This window comes from Hypanus sabinus, chromosome 19 (assembly GCF_030144855.1).
Source record: "Hypanus sabinus isolate sHypSab1 chromosome 19, sHypSab1.hap1, whole genome shotgun sequence".
NCBI lineage: Eukaryota > Metazoa > Chordata > Chondrichthyes > Myliobatiformes > Dasyatidae > Hypanus > Hypanus sabinus.
The window spans coordinates 2,173,405-2,189,338 of NC_082724.1; the positions used below are offsets into that span (position 1 = coordinate 2,173,405).

The window sequence follows — 15,934 nt, forward strand, 5'->3', positions numbered from 1 at the left end:
TCCACGGGCACAGGGTGAGAACGGTCCACGGGCACAGGGTGAGAACGGTCCACGGGCACAGGGTGAGAACGGTCCACGGGCACAGGGTGAGAACGGTCCACGGGCACAGGGTGAGAACGGTCCACGGGCACAGGGTGAGAACGGTCCGTGGGCACAGGGTGAGAACGGTCCACGGGCACAGGGTGAGAACGGTCCACGGGCACAGGGTGAGAACGGTCCACGGGCACAGGGTGAGAACGGTCCGTGGGCACAGGGTGAGAACGGTCCGTGGGCACAGGGTGAGAACGGTCCACGGGCACAGGGTGAGAACGGTCCGTGGGCACAGGGTGAGAGCGGTCCGTGGGCACAGGGTGAGAACGGTCCGTGGGCACAGGGTGAGAACGGTCCGTGGGCACAGGGTGAGAGCGGTCCGGGGCACAGGGTGAGAACGGTCCACGGGCACAGGGCCGGGATGGAATTGCTTTCTGAACAGGCAGACTGGTTTGCATACATGGGGAAAGGTCCCTAAACATTGGGAGTGGTTTGTAAATACAGGGAACAGTTTGTGAACACAAGGAAGGAGTGAAAGTGGTTCATGAACACAGAGCAGGGGCAAGGGTGTGCACAGGGAGTGGGGGGAGTGACTCGTGTGCACGGGGAGTGGGGGAGTGACTCGTGTACACGGGGAGTGCGGGAGTGACTCGTGTGCACGGGGAGTGGGGGGAGTGACTCGTGTGCACGGGGAGTGGGGGAGTGACTCGTGTGCACGGGGAGTGGGGGGGGGTGACTCGTGTGCACGGGGAGTGGGGGGAGTGACTCGTGTGCACGGGGAGTGGGGGAGTGACTCGTGTGCACGGGGAGTGCGGGAGTGACTCGCGTGCACGGGGAGTGGGGGGAGTGACTCGAGTGCACGGGGAGTGGGGGGAGTGACACGTGTGCACGGGGAGTGGGGGGAGTGACTGATGTGCACAGGGAGTGGGGGAGTGAATTGTGTGCACGGGGAGTGGGGGGAGTGACTCGTGTGCACGGGGAGTGGGGGGAGTGACTCGTGTGCATGGGGAGTGGGGGGAGTGACTCGTGTGCAGGGGGAGTGGGGGAGTGACTTGTGTGCACGGGGAGTGGGGGAGTGACTTGTGTGCATGGGGAGTGGGGGGAGTAACTCGAGTGCACGGGGAGTGGGGGGTGACTCATATACACGGGGAGTGGGGGAGTGACTCGTGTGCATGGGGAGTGGGGGGAGTGACTCGTGTGCATGGGGAGTGGGGGGAGTGACTCGAGTGCACGGGGAGTGGGGGGGTGACTCATATACATGGGGAGTGGGGGAGTGACTCGTGTGCATGGGGAGTGGGGGGAGTGACTCGTGTGCACGGGGAGTGGGGGGAGTGACTCGCGTGCATGGGGAGTGACTCGTGTGCATGGGGAGAGGGGGAGTGACTCGAGTGCACGGGGAGTGGGGGGGTGACTCATATACACGGGGAGTGGGGGAGTGACTCGTGTGCATGGGGAGTGGGGGGAGTGACTCGTGTGCACGGGGAGTGGGGGGAGTGACTCGTGTGCACGGGGGGTGGGGGGAGTGACTCGTGTGCATGGGGAGTGGGGGGAGTGACTCGAGTGCACGGGGAGTGGGGGGGTGACTCATATACACGGGGAGTGGGGGGAGTGACTCGTGTGCATGGGGAGTGGGGGGAGTGACTCGAGTGCACGGGGAGTGGGGGGGTGATTCATATACACGGGGAGTGGGGGAGTGACTCGTGTGCATGGGGAGTGGGGGGAGTGACTCGTGTGCACGGGGAGTGGGGGGAGTGACTCGTGTGCACGGGGGGTGGGGGGAGTGACTCGTGTGTACGGGGAGTGGGGGGGTGACTCATATACACGGGGAGTGGGGGAGTGACTCGTGTGCATGGGGAGTGGGGGAGTGACTCGTGTGCACGGGGAGTGGGGGGAGTGACTCGAGTGCACGGGGAGTGGGGGGTGACTCATATACACGGGGAGTGGGGGGAGTGACTCGTGTGCACGGGGAGTGGGGGGAGTGACTCGTGTGCAAGGGGAGTGGGGGGAGTGACTCGAGTGCACGGGGAGTGGGGGGGTGACTCATATACACGGGGAGTGGGGTAGTGACTCGTGTGCATGGGGAGTGGGGGGATTGACTTGTGTGCACGGGGAGTGGGGGGAGTGACTCGAGTGCACGGGGAGTGGGGGGGTGACTCATATACACGGGGAGTGGGGGAGTGACTCGTGTGCATGGGGAGTGGGGGAGTGACTCGTGTGCATGGGGAGTGGGGGGAGTGACTCGTGTGCAAGGGGAGCGGGGGGAGTGACTCGAGTGCACGGGGAGTGGGGGGGTGACTCATATACACGGGGAGTGGGGTAGTGACTCGTGTGCATGGGGAGTGGGGGGATTGACTTGTGTGCACGGGGAGTGGGGGGAGTGACTCGAGTGCACGGGGAGTGGGGGGGTGACTCATATACACGGGGAGTGGGGGAGTGACTCGTGTGCATGGGGAGTGGGGGAGTGACTCGTGTGCATGGGGAGTGGGGGGAGTGACTCGTGTGTATGGGGAGTGGGGGGAGTGACTCGTGTGTATGGGGAGTGGGGGAGTGACTCGTGTGCACGGGGAGTGGGGGGAGTGACTTGTGTGCACGGGGGGTGACTCGTGTGCACAGGGAGTGGGGGGAGTGACTCGTTTGCACGGGGAGTGGGGGGGGTGACTCGTGTGCACGGGGAGTGGGGGAGTGACTCGTGTGCATGGGGAGTGGGGGGAGTGACTCGTGTGCACGGGGAGTGGGGGGAGTGACTCGCGTGCATGGGGAGTGGGGGAGTGACTCGTGTGCATGGGGAGTGGGGGGAGTGACTCATGTGCACGGGGTGTGGGGGGAGTGACTTGTGTGCACGGGGAGTGTCTCGTGTGCACAGGGAGTGGGGGGAGTGACTCATGTGCACGGGGAGTGGGGGGAGTGACTCGTGTGCACGGGGAGTGACTCGTGTGCACGGGGAGTGGGGGGAGTGACTCATGTGCAGGGGGAGTGTGGAGAGTGACTCGTGTGCACAGGGAGTGGGGGGAGTGACTCGTGTGCACAGGGAGTGGGGGGAGTGACTCGTGTGCAGGGGGAGTGGGGGGAGTGACTCGTGTGCATGGGGAGTGGGGGGAGTGACTCGAGTGCACGGGGAGTGGGGGGGTGACTCATATACATGGGGAGTGGGGGAGTGACTCGTGTGCATGGGGAGTGGGGGGAGTGACTCGTGTGCATGGGGAGTGGGGGGAGTGACTCGAGTGCACGGGGAGTGGGGGGGTGACTCATATACACGGGGAGTGGGGGAGTGACTCGTGTGCATGGGGAGTGGGGGGAGTGACTCGTGTGCACGGGGTGTGGGGGGAGTGATTTGTGTGCACGGGGAGTGACTCGTGTGCACAGGGAGTGGGGGGAGTGACTCGTGTGCACGGGGAGTGGGGGGAGTGACTCGTGTGCACGGGGAGTGGGGGGAGTGACTCATGTGCAGGGGGAGTGTGGAGAGTGACTCGTGTGCACAGGGAGTGAGGGGAGTGACTCGTGTGCACAGGGAGTGGGGGGAGTGACTCGTGTGCAGGGGGAGTGAGGAGAGTGACTTGTGTGCACAGGGAGTGGGGGGAGTGACTCATGTGCACGGGGAGTGGGGGGAGTGACTCGTGTGCATGGGGAGTGTGGGGAGTGACTCGAGTGCACGGGGAGTGGGGGGGTGACTCATATACACGGGGAGTGGGGGAGTGAGTCGTGTGCAGGGGTAGTGAGGAGAGTGACTCGTGTGCACAGGGAGTGGGGGGAGTGACTCGTGTGTACGGGGAGTGACTCGTGTGCACAGGGAGTGGGGGGAGTGACTCGTGTGCAGGGGTAGTGGGGGGAGTGACTCGTGTGCACGGTGAGTGGGGGGAGTGACTCGTGTGCACGGGGAGTGGGGGGAGTGACACGTGTGCAGGGGGAGTGATTCGTGTGCACGGGGAGTGGGGGGAGTGACTCGTGTGCAGGGGTAGTGGGGGGAGTGACTCGTGTGCACGGTGAGTGGGGGGAGTGACTCGTGTGCACGGTGAGTTGGGGGAGTGACACGTGTGCAGGGGGAGTGATTCGTGTGCACGGGGAGTGGGGGGAGTGACTCGTGTGCATGGGGAATGACTCGTGTGCATGGGGAGTGGGGGGGGTGACTCGTGTGCACGGGGAGTGGGGGGAGTGACACGTGTGTAGGGGGAGTGGGGGGAGTGACACGTGTGCATGGGGAATGACTCGTGTGCATGGGGAGTGGGGGGGGTGACTCGTGTGCAGGGGGAGTGGGGGGAGTGACACGTGTGTAGGGGGAGTGGGGGGAGTGACACGTGTGCAGGGGGAGTGGGGGGAGTGACACGTGTGCAGGGGGAGTGGGGGGAGTGACACGTGTGCAGGGGGAGTGGGGGGAGTGACACGTGTGCAGGGGGAGTGACTCGTGTGCAGGGGGAGTGACACGTGTGCAGGGGGAGTGACACGTGTGCAGGGGGAGTGACTCGTGTGCAGGGGGAGTGATTCGTGTGCACGGGGAGTGGGGGGAGTGACTCGTGTGCAGGGGTAGTGGGGGGAGTGACTCGTGTGCACGGTGAGTGGGGGGAGTGACTCGTGTGCACGGTGAGTTGGGGGAGTGACACGTGTGCAGGGGGAGTGATTCGTGTGCACGGGGAATGACTCGTGTGCATGGGGAGTGGGGGGGGTGACTCGTGTGCACGGGGAGTGGGGGGAGTGACACGTGTGTAGGGGGAGTGGGGGGAGTGACACGTGTGCATGGGGAATGACTCGTGTGCATGGGGAGTGGGGGGGGTGACTCGTGTGCAGGGGGAGTGGGGGGAGTGACACGTGTGTAGGGGGAGTGGGGGGAGTGACACGTGTGCAGGGGGAGTGGGGGGAGTGACACGTGTGCAGGGGGAGTGGGGGGAGTGACACGTGTGCAGGGGGAGTGGGGGGAGTGACACGTGTGCAGGGGGAGTGACTCGTGTGCAGGGGGAGTGACTCGTGTGCACGGGGAGTGGGGGGAGTGACTCGTGTGCAGGGGGAGTGACTCGTGTGCATGGGGAGTGACAGACTGCAAACCTTTGCAGGCGTGTGGATTATCAGCCTTTGCTGGTCTCCAGGGCACCTCATGGTAGAAGTCCATGCACTGTTCACAGTTTAACCCTTTGGTGTTGTGTTTACAGATACATCTGCCGTGAATCTGAATGAATGAAGAAATGACTGGGATCAGTCAGTCATCGCAGAAATCTAATTGCACCACTGCTCTTAAACTTTGGCTGAGGATTTCGAATCTTTAACCTCTATTCTTCAACATAGACAATGGAACAATGACCAACCTGTACAGGCTCTTTGACCTGCACTATTGTACCCACCTTTGACCCTACTCTAAGATCAATCTAACCCTTCCCTCTCTCATATCCCTCTACTTCGCTATCGTCCTCGTGTCTATCTAAGTCTCTTAAATGTCCGTAACGCACCTGCCTCTGCCACCACCCCTGGCGTGTGTTCCACACACCCTCCAGTCTGTAAAAACCTCCCTCTCACCCCCCCCGCCACATTTTCCTCCAGTCACCTTAAAATTTTGCCCCCGATATTAGCCATTTCTGCTCTGGGAGAAGTCTCTGAAAGTCCATTCTATCTGTGCCTGATGATTGTGAACACCTCTGTCTCTCAGCCCAGATCGCTCGAGCTGTTCTGATAAGACATGCTCTCTAATCCAGGCACCATCTTGGTGAATCTCCTCTGCTCCCTCTCTAACTTCCAAGAGGACCACAACCTGGTTGTAGGGTTTGGAGGCTTGTGTGCCTCATTGACCTGGAGAGCTCTGTTGGCTGGAGTCAGGGCTTTATGCTTTGGCTCTTGGTAGGGTCACCCATGATAAACAGGTCAAAGGGCAGAGGCCAGACTAAGAGTGGTCCACCGGTCCTCCAGGTTCGGGGGTTCAGCTCAGGACTAACAACCCTGACTGGTCAAACAAAAGTGTTACGGAAACAACAAAGAAGAATCTTTCTGCATCTGAGTGTGACGGTGCTCTTGAGACTCCACGCAGGACTTGCACGACTGGCAGTAGTGAACACCAGACTGCTGACACGATGGAGGAAGCCCGGAACACCAGCAGAGATGGAGGCAGTGGAGAGTAGAGACCCTCTCTAAAGCTTCACATCCTTCTGTAAAGAGGCAGCTCGAGCTGAACACGACACTCAGTCTAACCAGAGTTTTATAGAGCTGTTACGTTATCTCACGGCTCTCGACCTCAATCCCCCGACTAACAAAGGCTTCTTAGCTACCCTGTCAACTTGTGGGGCATCTTTGATGGATCGATGATTCTCTTATGAATCAGTGAATAACTGCGGTCTTGTTTGCCTGAGAAATATAAATATAGAGAGAATTTTTGTCTGTATAGTTCTGAGCAGAAGTCCCTTTAAGAACAGATGTCGAGCTAGTCAGGTCGAGCTAGGGTGCCCTGTACTCTGCCGTGGCGATTGCATCAATTACTCCCCAGTTACTCCCCAGTGCAGGGCGATTGCATCAATTACTCCCCAGTTACTCCCCAGTGCAGGGCGATTGCATCAATTACTCCCCAGTTACTCCCCAGTGCAGGGCGATTGCATCAATTACTCCCCAGTTACTCCCCAGTGCAGGGCGATTGCATCAATTACTCCCCAGTTACTCCCCAGTGCAGGGCGATTGCATTAATTACTCCCCAGTTACTCCCCAGTGCAGGGCGATTGCATCAATTACTCCCCAGTTACTCCCCAGTGCAGGGCGATTGCATTAATTACTGAGAGTGTTCCACAGCCCAGGGATTTCTTTTGAGATGTTTTAAATAGTCACTGATTCACCGAATGTGTAAAATCATGAGGGGTATGGTGAACACTTCACCTTTTTCCCAGATTTGTGGAATCCAGAACCAGAGGGAACAGCTTTAAGGTGAGAGGGGAAGATTTAATCATCATCAAAGACCCTCACCACCCAGGCCACGCTCTTTTCTCACTTCTGTCATCAGGTAGAAGGTACAGGAGCCTTAGGACTCACATCATGTTGGTTTAAGAACAATTATTACCCCTCAGCCATCAGGCTCTTGAACAAAGGGGTAACTGCTCACTTCCCCACAACCAATGATCTCACTTTCAGGACTGTTTATCTTCTTATTTCATGTTCTTGTTATTTATTGCTATTTAATTATATTTGCATTTGCACCGTTTGTTCTCTTCTGCAATCTGATTGATCCTGTTATAGTCACAACTCTATCGATCTACTGAGTGTGCCCACAGAAAATTAATCTCAGGGTTGTATTTGGGGACATTTATGTACTTTGATAATAAAAATGACCTGGACTTTGAAAGGAACCTGTGGGACAACAGCTTCACCCAGAGGGTGGTGAGTGTATGAAATGAGCTGCCAGTTCCTCCAGCTTTAGTCTGCGTAACTCTGGATTTCCAGCATCTTCAGAACCTAGTTTGTCTGTTTTAGATGGGCCAAAGGTTCTGCATTGTGCTGACGGTAATTACAGCTCAGCCGTCCGTCTCCTGAACCAGTGTGGCTATCTTCACTCACCTCAGCACTGAACCGATTCCACAAGCTACGGACTCCCGTTCAAGGATTTGACAACTGAAAATCTCAGTATGTATTACTTATTTATTAATTATTGTTGTTTTCTTTTTCTTTTTTGCATTTACATAATTTGTTGGCTGTATGCATAGGTTGTGTGTTTTTATTTCATTGATTCTATTGTGTTTCTTAAGATCTACTGTGTACGCCCACAAGGAAGTGAATCTCCAGGGGGTCATGGTGACATTGATGTACTTGGATAATAAATTTACATTGAACTTTGACTCGGGGATGTAGTCATTAGAGGCAATGCCAGTACCTACAGTTCATCCACAGGAGCCCCTGGACTGAGGAGATTCCCTCCAACTCCCACCTTCTCTTCTCACCTGCACATCACCTCCCTCTGGTTCCTCACCTCCTTCCATTTCTCCAATGGTCCACTCTCATCTCCTATCATATTCCTTCTTCTTTAGCCCTTTGCCTTTCCATCTATCACCTCCCAGCTTCTTCATTCATCCCCCTCCCCCTTCCACCCACCTAACCCCCTCAACTGGTCTCCCCTATCATCTGCCAGCTCTTATTCTGGTTTCTTCCTGCCTTCCTTTCCAGTCCCAATGAAGGGTCTTGGCCTGAAACGTTGACTGTTCATTCATTCCCATAGGTGCTGCCTGACCTGCTGAGATCCCCCAGCATTTTGTGTGTGTTGCTCCAGATTTCCAGCGTCTGCAGATTTTCTCTTGTTGGTGGTTAGACCCTGACATCTCCTGCAGTGCAGTACAGCTTTGGTGACACCCTGGGGTGCCAGTCTGGGTGTCTATAGACAATAGACAATAGGTGCAGGGATAGGCCATTCGGCCCTTCTAGCCAGCACTGCCATTCACTGTGATCATGGCTGATCATACACAATCAGTACCCCATTCCTGCCCTCTCTCCATATCCCTTGACCCCGCTATCTATAAGAGCTCTATCTAACTCTCTCTTGAATGCATCCAGAGACTTGGCCTCCACTGTCTTCTGGGGCAGAGCATTCCACATATCCACCACTCTCTGGGTGAAAAAGTTTTTCTGCATCTCTGTTCTAAATGGTCTACCCCTTATTCTTAAACTGTGGCCTCTAGTTCTGGACTCATCCATCAGCGGGAACATGCTTCCTGCCTCCAGCGTGTCCAATCCCTTAATAATCTTATATGTTTCAATCAGATCCCCTCTCATCCTTCTAAATTCCAGTGTGTACAAGCCCAGTCGCTCCAATCTTTCAACATATGACAGTCCTGCCATTCTGGGAATTAACCTTGTGAACCTACGCTGCACTCCCACAATAGCAAGAATGTCCTTCCTCAAATTTGGAGACCAAAAGTCTAGGCGTAGTCTGGGTGACATGCAGACGAGGGGGAGCCGTATGAAGACCAAACAGAAGCCTAGCAGTTGGTCAGTGGGATCTTACCATTCCCAGCTCGCCTCGTTGGATCCCTGCCACGGGAGAGCACTCGGAGGCGTGCCCGTAACAAAAGCAGCTTCCCCGCAGCACCAGCTCATAGATGGCGTAATAATACTTCTGCAGGACCTCGGGCCGCTGGTCCAAGAGGTTGTCACCCAGCGTGTGCAGCTTGGTCAAGCGGATCCTTAAGTTCGTGATTCTCAGCAGATCTGCAGGTGGGGGAAGGGAGATGAGAAGGTGGGCGACTGAGGGCCGGGAGATCAGAGGGTGTGATCCTCGCACTGCTCTTTCAGCCTCGGACCAACGTATTGATGCGATTACAAAGAGGTATGACAGCGACTGTGCTTCATTGGGAGCGTGAGGAGATTTGGAATGTTTTCTATAGATATACAGTGGAGAGCGTTCTGGCTGCTTTTGTCACTGTCTGGTATGAAGCAGCCACTGCACGGGATCTGGAAAAGCTACAGACTCAAGCCAACTCCACCTTGGGCACAATCCTCCTGACCATCAAGGATATCTTCAGAAGTGATGCCTCAAGAAGGGTTGGCTCCATCATTAAGGGCCCTCCCCTCATTACTAACATTACAGGAGCCTGAGGACACACGCCCCATGTGTCAGGACCAGCTTTTTCCCCTGCACCATCGGATGTCTGCAGGGGCAATGACCAATGGACACCACCTCACCATTTTGCTCACTATTTGCACTCTGTTTTTAATATTTCTTATTGTAACTTCCAATTTTTGTTAGGTCTTGCACTGCACTGCTTCCACAAAAGAGCAAATGTAACGACATGTCAGTGATAATGAACCTGAGCGTGATTCAGTAAACTCTGTGGCCCTGTCTCTCTCTCTACATCCAGGCAATATTCAGTGACGATAAACCCGAATATAATTCAATAAACTGCGTGGCCCTGTCCCTCTCTCTCTTTGTGAGGGTTACAAAGGTTAATTGTGCCTATGCAGCAGGGCCAGATCTTGCTGGGAGAGTTGAATACCATTGAACCTGCAAGAACTAATCAGCGATAACGCCAGAACTGAGAGGCTGCAAGTTTGAAAAGCTGAAAGGAGTTGCACAGCCAGAAGGAAAGTTCAAACAGATAGAAGAGATCAATCAGTTAGAAGAGAAGTCAAACAGCCAGAGGAGGTCAAACAGCTGGAATTCTCCACTCCAGAAACAGAATGACTGAGAGGTGAGGTTTGGACACGATAGGTCATAAATACAACCAAATTGTTACACCCAATCTAAAGCCAATCTGACCCAACGACAGCCAATCCAAACCCGATCCAACGACAGCCAATCCAAACCCGATCCAACGACAGCCAATCCAAACCCGACCCAACGACAGCCAATCCAAACCCGACCCAACGACAGCCAATCCAAACCCGACCCAACGACAGCCAATCCAAACCCGACACAACGACTGCCGATCTACTTCTCTGCCAATCAGAAGGGTTGGGGCTGATGTCAGTGCAGGGACTCGATCCCGAGATCACTTCCTTGTGCCAGTGTGGTTGGGCAGCTGTGAAATGAATGTTACCAAGCCATAGAGAAATTATCTGTCCAGCAGAAAGTTCCCCCCAGGTCACCTTGAATTTCCAGGCTGTAGGGATCATCCACTTTGACAGCTGGATCCAGGACTTTATAAATAACCTGCAGCGAGGAGACACAGGATTAATGCAAAGACGTTCATACCCACGTGCTGCCCTGAGACTGTGTGGAGACTGTGTGGAGTGTCAAGGGAAGGGACCGAACGAGACTGTGTGGAGTGTCAAGGGAAGGGAGGGAACGAGACTGTGTGGAGTGTCAAGGGAAGGGACCGAACGAGACTGTGTGGAGTGTCAAGGGAAGGGAGGGAACGAGACTGTGTGGAGTGTCAAGGGAAGGGAGGGAACGAGACTGTGTGGAGTGTCAAGGGAAGGGACCGAACGAGACTGTGTGGAGTGTCAATGGAAGGGAGTGAACGAGACTGTGTGGAGTGTCAAGGGAAGGGAGGGAACGAGACTGTGTGGAGTGTCAAGGGAAGGGAGGGAACGAGACTGTGTGGAGTGTCAAGGGAAGGGACCGAATGAGACTGTGTGGAGTGTCAAGGGAAGGGACCGAACGAGACTGTGTGGAGTGTCAAGGGAAGGGAGCGAACGAGACTGTGTGGAGTGTCAAGGGAAGGGACCGAACGAGACTGTGTGGAGTGTCAAGGGAAGGGACCGAACGAGACTGTGTGGAGTGTCAAGGGAAGGGACCGAACGAGACTGTGTGGAGTGTCAAGGGAAGGGACCGAACGAGACTGTGTGGAGTGTCAAGGGAAGGGAGCGAACGAGACTGTGTGGAGTGTCAAGGGAAGGGACCGAACGAGACTGTGTGGAGTGTCAAGGGAAGGGAGGGAACGAGACTGTGTGGAGTGTCAAGGGAAGGGAGGGAACGAGACTGTGTGGAGTGTCAAGGGAAGGGACCGAACGAGACTGTGTGGAGTGTCAAGGGAAGGGAGTGAACGAGACTGTGTGGAGTGTCAAGGGAAGGGAGTGAACGAGACTGTGTGGAGTGTCAAGGGAAGGGACGGAACGAGACTGTGTGGTGTGTCAAGGGAAGGGAGGGAACGAGACTGTGTGAAGTGTCAAGGGAAGGGAGTGAACTAGACTGTGTGGAGTGTCAAGGGAAGGGAGGGAACGAGACTGTGTGGAGTGTCAAGGGAAGGGACCGAACGAGACTGTGTGGAGTGTCAAGGGAAGGGACCGAACGAGACTGTGTGGTGTGTCAAGGAAAGGGAGCGAACGAGACTGTGTGGAGTGTCAAGGGAAGGGAGGGAACGAGACTGTGTGAAGTGTCAAGGGAAGGGAGTGAACGAGACTGTGTGGAGTGTCAAGGGAAGGGAGGGAACGAGACTGTGTGGAGTGTCAAGGGAAGGGACCGAACGAGACTGTGTGGAGTGTCAAGGGAAGGGACCGAACGAGACTGTGTGGAGTGTCAAGGGAAGGGAGGGAACGAGACTGTGTGGAGTGTCAAGGGAAGGGAGGGAACGAGACTGTGTGGAGTGTCAAGGGAAGGGAGGGAACGAGACTGTGTGGAGTGTCAAGGGAAGGGAGGGAACGAGACTGTGTGGAGTGTCAAGGGAAGGGACCGAACGAGACTGTGTGGAGTGTCAATGGAAGGGAGTGAACGAGACTGTGTGGAGTGTCAAGGGAAGGGAGTGAACGAGACTGTGTGGAGTGTCAAGGGAAGGGAGTGAACGAGACTGTGTGGAGTGTCAAGGGAAGGGAGGGAACGAGACTGTGTGGAGTGTCAAGGGAAGGGACCGAACGAGACTGTGTGGTGTGTCAAGGGAAGGGACCGAACGAGACTGTGTGGAGTGTCAAGGGAAGGGACCGAACGAGACTGTGTGGAGTGTCAAGAGAAGGGAGCGAACGAGACTGTGTGGAGTGTCAAGGGAAGGGAGCGAACGAGACTGTGTGGAGTGTCAAGGGAAGGGAGGGAACGAGACTGTGTGGAGTGTCAAGGGAAGGGAGCGAACGAGACTGTGTGGAGTGTCAAGGGAAGGGAGGGAACGAGACTGTGTGGAGTGTCAAGGGAAGGGACCGAACGAGACTGTGTGGAGTGTCAAGGGAAGGGACCGAACGAGACTGTGTGGAGTGTCAAGGGAAGGGACCGAACGAGACTGTGTGGTGTGTCAAGGGAAGGGACCGAACGAGACTGTGTGGAGTGTCAAGGGAAGGGAGCGAACGAGACTGTGTGGAGTGTCAAGGGAAGGGAGCGAACGAGACTGTGTGGAGTGTCAAGGGAAGGGAGGGAACGAGACTGTGTGGAGTGTCAAGGGAAGGGAGCGAACGAGACTGTGGAGTGTCAAGGGAAGGGAGGGAACGAGACTGTGTGGAGTGTCAAGGGAAGGGAGTGAACGAGACTGTGTGAAGTGTCAAGGGAAGGGACCGAACGAGACTGTGTGGAGTGTCAAGGGAAGGGAGGGAACGAGACTGTGTGGAGTTTCAAGGGAAGGGACCGAACGAGACTGTGTGGAGTGTCAAGGGAAGGGAGTGAACGAGACTGTGTGGAGTGTCAAGGGAAGGGACCGAACGAGACTGTGTGGTGTGTCAAGGGAAGGGACCGAACGAGACTGTGTGGAGTGTCAAGGGAAGGGACCGAACGAGACTGTGTGGAGTGTCAAGGGAAGGGAGGGAAAGAGACTGTGTGGAGTTTCAAGGGAAGGGACCGAACGAGACTGTGTGGAGTGTCAAGGGAAGGGAGTGAACGAGACTGTGTGGAGTGTCAAGGGAAGGGACCGAACGAGACTGTGTGGTGTGTCAAGGGAAGGGACCGAACGAGACTGTGTGGAGTGTCAAGGGAAGGGACCGAACGAGACTGTGTGGAGTGTCAAGGGAAGGGACCGAACGAGACTGTGTGGAGTGTCAAGGGAAGGGACCGAACGAGACTGTGTGGAGTGTCAAGGGAAGGGACCGAACGAGACTGTGTGGAGTGTCAAGGGAAGGGACCGAACGAGACTGTGTGGAGTGTCAAGGGAAGGGAGCGAACGAGACTGTGTGGAGTGTCAAGGGAAGGGACCGAACGAGACTGTGTGGAGTGTCAAGGGAAGGGAGGGAACGAGACTGTGTGGAGTGTCAAGGGAAGGGAGGGAACGAGACTGTGTGGAGTGTCAAGGGAAGGGACCGAACGAGACTGTGTGGAGTGTCAAGGGAAGGGAGTGAACGAGACTGTGTGGAGTGTCAAGGGAAGGGAGTGAACGAGACTGTGTGGAGTGTCAAGGGAAGGGACCGAACGAGACTGTGTGGTGTGTCAAGGGAAGGGAGGGAACGAGACTGTGTGAAGTGTCAAGGGAAGGGAGTGAACTAGACTGTGTGGAGTGTCAAGGGAAGGGAGGGAACGAGACTGTGTGGAGTGTCAAGGGAAGGGACCGAACGAGACTGTGTGGAGTGTCAAGGGAAGGGACCGAACGAGACTGTGTGGTGTGTCAAGGAAAGGGAGCGAACGAGACTGTGTGGAGTGTCAAGGGAAGGGAGGGAACGAGACTGTGTGAAGTGTCAAGGGAAGGGAGTGAACGAGACTGTGTGGAGTGTCAAGGGAAGGGAGGGAACGAGACTGTGTGGAGTGTCAAGGGAAGGGACCGAACGAGACTGTGTGGAGTGTCAAGGGAAGGGACCGAACGAGACTGTGTGGAGTGTCAAGGGAAGGGAGGGAACGAGACTGTGTGGAGTGTCAAGGGAAGGGAGGGAACGAGACTGTGTGGAGTGTCAAGGGAAGGGAGGGAACGAGACTGTGTGGAGTGTCAAGGGAAGGGAGGGAACGAGACTGTGTGGAGTGTCAAGGGAAGGGACCGAACGAGACTGTGTGGAGTGTCAATGGAAGGGAGTGAACGAGACTGTGTGGAGTGTCAAGGGAAGGGAGTGAACGAGACTGTGTGGAGTGTCAAGGGAAGGGAGTGAACGAGACTGTGTGGAGTGTCAAGGGAAGGGAGGGAACGAGACTGTGTGGAGTGTCAAGGGAAGGGACCGAACGAGACTGTGTGGTGTGTCAAGGGAAGGGACCGAACGAGACTGTGTGGAGTGTCAAGGGAAGGGACCGAACGAGACTGTGTGGAGTGTCAAGGGAAGGGACCGAACGAGACTGTGTGGAGTGTCAAGGGAAGGGAGGGAACGAGACTGTGTGGAGTGTCAAGGGAAGGGAGCGAACGAGACTGTGTGGAGTGTCAAGGGAAGGGAGGGAACGAGACTGTGTGGAGTGTCAAGGGAAGGGACCGAACGAGACTGTGTGGAGTGTCAAGGGAAGGGACCGAACGAGACTGTGTGGAGTGTCAAGGGAAGGGACCGAACGAGACTGTGTGGTGTGTCAAGGGAAGGGACCGAACGAGACTGTGTGGAGTGTCAAGGGAAGGGACCGAACGAGACTGTGTGGAGTGTCAAGGGAAGGGAGCGAACGAGACTGTGTGGAGTGTCAAGGGAAGGGAGGGAACGAGACTGTGTGGAGTGTCAAGGGAAGGGAGCGAACGAGACTGTGTGGAGTGTCAAGGGAAGGGAGGGAATGAGACTGTGTGGAGTGTCAAGGGAAGGGAGTGAACGAGACTGTGTGAAGTGTCAAGGGAAGGGACCGAACGAGACTGTGTGGAGTGTCAAGGGAAGGGAGGGAACGAGACTGTGTGGAGTTTCAAGGGAAGGGACCGAACGAGACTGTGTGGAGTGTCAAGGGAAGGGAGTGAACGAGACTGTGTGGAGTGTCAAGGGAAGGGACCGAACGAGACTGTGTGGTGTGTCAAGGGAAGGGACCGAACGAGACTGTGTGGAGTGTCAAGGGAAGGGACCGAACGAGACTGTGTGGAGTGTCAAGGGAAGGGAGGGAACGAGACTGTGTGGAGTTTCAAGGGAAGGGACCGAACGAGACTGTGTGGAGTGTCAAGGGAAGGGAGTGAACGAGACTGTGTGGAGTGTCAAGGGAAGGGACCGAACGAGACTGTGTGGTGTGTCAAGGGAAGGGACCGAACGAGACTGTGTGGAGTGTCAAGGGAAGGGACCGAACGAGACTGTGTGGAGTGTCAAGGGAAGGGACCGAACGAGACTGTGTGGAGTGTCAAGGGAAGGGACCGAACGAGACTGTGTGGAGTGTCAAGGGAAGGGCGCGAACGAGACTGTGTGGAGTGTCAAGGGAAGGGAGCGAACGAGACTGTGTGGAGTGTCAAGGGAACGGACCGAACGAGACTGTGTGGAGTGTCAAGGGAAGGGAGGGAACGAGACTGTGTGGAGTGTCAAGGGAAGGGACCGAACGAGACTGTGTGGAGTGTCAATGGAAGGGAGTGAACGAGACTGTGTGGAGTGTCAAGGGAAGGGAGTGAACGAGACTGTGTGGAGTGTCAAGGGAAGGGAGTGAACGAGACTGTGTGGAGTGTCAAGGGAAGGGAGGGAACGAGACTGTGTGGAGTGTCAAGGGAAGGGACCGAACGAGACTGTGTGGTGTGTCAAGGGAAGGGAC

General features: G+C 56.1%; 1 protein-coding gene across 5 annotated transcripts in view; it reads right to left on the reverse strand.

The window, feature by feature from the left end:
• lamb2l (laminin, beta 2-like) overlaps positions 1 to 15,934 on the reverse strand; it is a 235,382-nt gene that overhangs the window by 102,180 nt on the left and 117,268 nt on the right. For all 5 annotated transcript variants that reach the window (XM_059943876.1, XM_059943875.1, XM_059943878.1 and 2 more), the window contains 3 exons: positions 10,561 to 10,624; positions 8,981 to 9,183; positions 5,065 to 5,185 (listed from right to left, as the gene is read on the reverse strand). In XM_059943876.1, coding sequence (XP_059799859.1) covers positions 5,065 to 5,185; positions 8,981 to 9,183; positions 10,561 to 10,624 — 388 coding nt within the window. The remainder of the gene's footprint in view (positions 1 to 5,064; positions 5,186 to 8,980; positions 9,184 to 10,560; positions 10,625 to 15,934) is intronic.